The sequence below is a fragment of the Penaeus monodon genome, chromosome 25 (assembly GCF_015228065.2).
Source record: "Penaeus monodon isolate SGIC_2016 chromosome 25, NSTDA_Pmon_1, whole genome shotgun sequence".
In the NCBI taxonomy this organism is placed as follows: domain Eukaryota; kingdom Metazoa; phylum Arthropoda; class Malacostraca; order Decapoda; family Penaeidae; genus Penaeus; species Penaeus monodon.
In genome coordinates, this window is record NC_051410.1 from 10,792,179 (window position 1) to 10,793,977 (window position 1,799).

Genomic DNA, 1,799 nt, shown 5'->3' on the forward strand with positions numbered 1-1,799 from the left:
CTACTTAGATAAATGAACAGCCAAATGCATTTGTGTGTAAACAACACAATAAATACAGCAATCAATAACAATATAAAAAGATCATTTAATTAAAAATGAAACAAGCTATATATATGTACCTGAACAAGATACGGAAAGTCCATCCAAAAGCTAAGGTGCGGGAGCAACTCAATGCCCCGTGCACCTATAACAAAGCGACGGTACAGGTATCCCACTGTCAGGTACACGCAAATGAAGATGAGGAGCAACAGCAGGAACAGCGACCCAACAGACATGCCGTGGGGTAGGATAGGAGTCAGACAGCCCCCTATGCATGCACACTTGGATTTCAGGGTCATGTTCTGAGGGGAAAGAAGTTTGTGTTTTTCAGAATATTTGAAACTTTGTTCAGGCTTTGTGTGTGTGCACAATATATTAGAAGATTTTAAAAATATTTTAATAACATGCAGACTACACATTTTTACTATACGAAGATAATATTAACCACCTGTTCTGACTAACATATAAAGGAATTTTATATATTAAAAAATGAGATCCTAAGTAGACGCCTATGTAGATCTACTTCCTTCTTATTCTAGGCTACAAGTAGGGAACCATTTTACAGTATTTTGTATGAAAAAATATAATTTATGTAAACATTCAACTTACAAATACACTCCTATGCTGGCCTTTTGTTTCACCAAATACTTCAAGAACGTCAATGTCATTATCAGTACACTGTAAAATAACATTTGACAACCTGTAATCAAAAGGAAAAACAAATAAATGTAATCAATCTTAATGCAACTATGATTTGTAATAAATTCCATTTCAATAATCTGTGAAATGTCTTTAACAAAAATTTTTTTATGACAACTGTCAGTACATTTCAAAATCATAAATTCATCACATATCATCTAAAATATTTTTGGATGCAGGTTTCCATTACTCACCTATCTCCAATGTCATTGTAATATGAAAGTATCCACTGGTCTGTTGAATTATCAAAATGAAACTTTGCAAAACTCTGTTTCCCAATATTAATAGGACCTGAGGTACTGGACTGACACACCTGAAAACAGAAAATGAAGATAGCATAATTTGTATGGAATCACAAAGTACTGAGTACAAGTAAGAGTAACTTGATTCTGCATCTACCTTCTTATAATGTTGATACATATTTCACCATAACAAACAAAATTACCATTGTAATTCAACATACACCATGCATGGAGCCAACTATCACACCTGCAATATGTAAAGTCTTCCCTTTGATATTAACTTCTTATGGAGGTTATCTCTTACATTCTCCCCTTAAAATCTTTTTTGCAAAATCTACCAAGTAGGTGGACTAATCTTGCTTTTGAACCTCGTTCCATGAGTAATACAAGAAAAAGTTGTAAAGCCACTTACAGCCACATCTTTGCCACATGACATTTCTTGACCATCAGGTGGGAAGACATAACTGTAGCAAGGATTATATGAATATAAACTTGTGTCCGATTTATTACTAGCAGTCAGTTCCTTAAACCTGAAAGAGAAGACAAAAGTACTGCCATCATTCTAAGTACTAGTTACAACTTTGATAATTTTTTTTTACTCTTTTGTTGACCAATTTTGTGGAAAGAAATAAAAACAGTCAATACTAACTAAGACAACCACAAACCTCATTATCTTGAACGGTCTTAAATGTAAACAATACTGTGAGCTTCCTGAGAAGTTCACAGATGGCACTGTGTATCCCCAGTAAATTGTATCAAACAATAACCATTTAATAATACTATTCCTATGTTTCTTAGAGCTGATAGATTTTTAACACT

At 33.5% G+C, this 1,799-nt stretch overlaps 1 protein-coding gene across 1 annotated transcript in view; it reads right to left on the reverse strand.

Moving 5' to 3' along the window:
- The window catches only part of LOC119589043 (cation-dependent mannose-6-phosphate receptor-like), a gene marked incomplete in the record, with an annotated part of 12,304 nt that overhangs the window by 4,898 nt on the left and 5,607 nt on the right, over nt 1-1,799 (reverse strand). Inside the window, 4 exon segments of the mRNA XM_037937620.1 lie at nt 120-341; nt 649-739; nt 933-1,051; nt 1,393-1,510. Coding sequence (XP_037793548.1) covers nt 120-341; nt 649-739; nt 933-1,051; nt 1,393-1,510 — 550 coding nt within the window.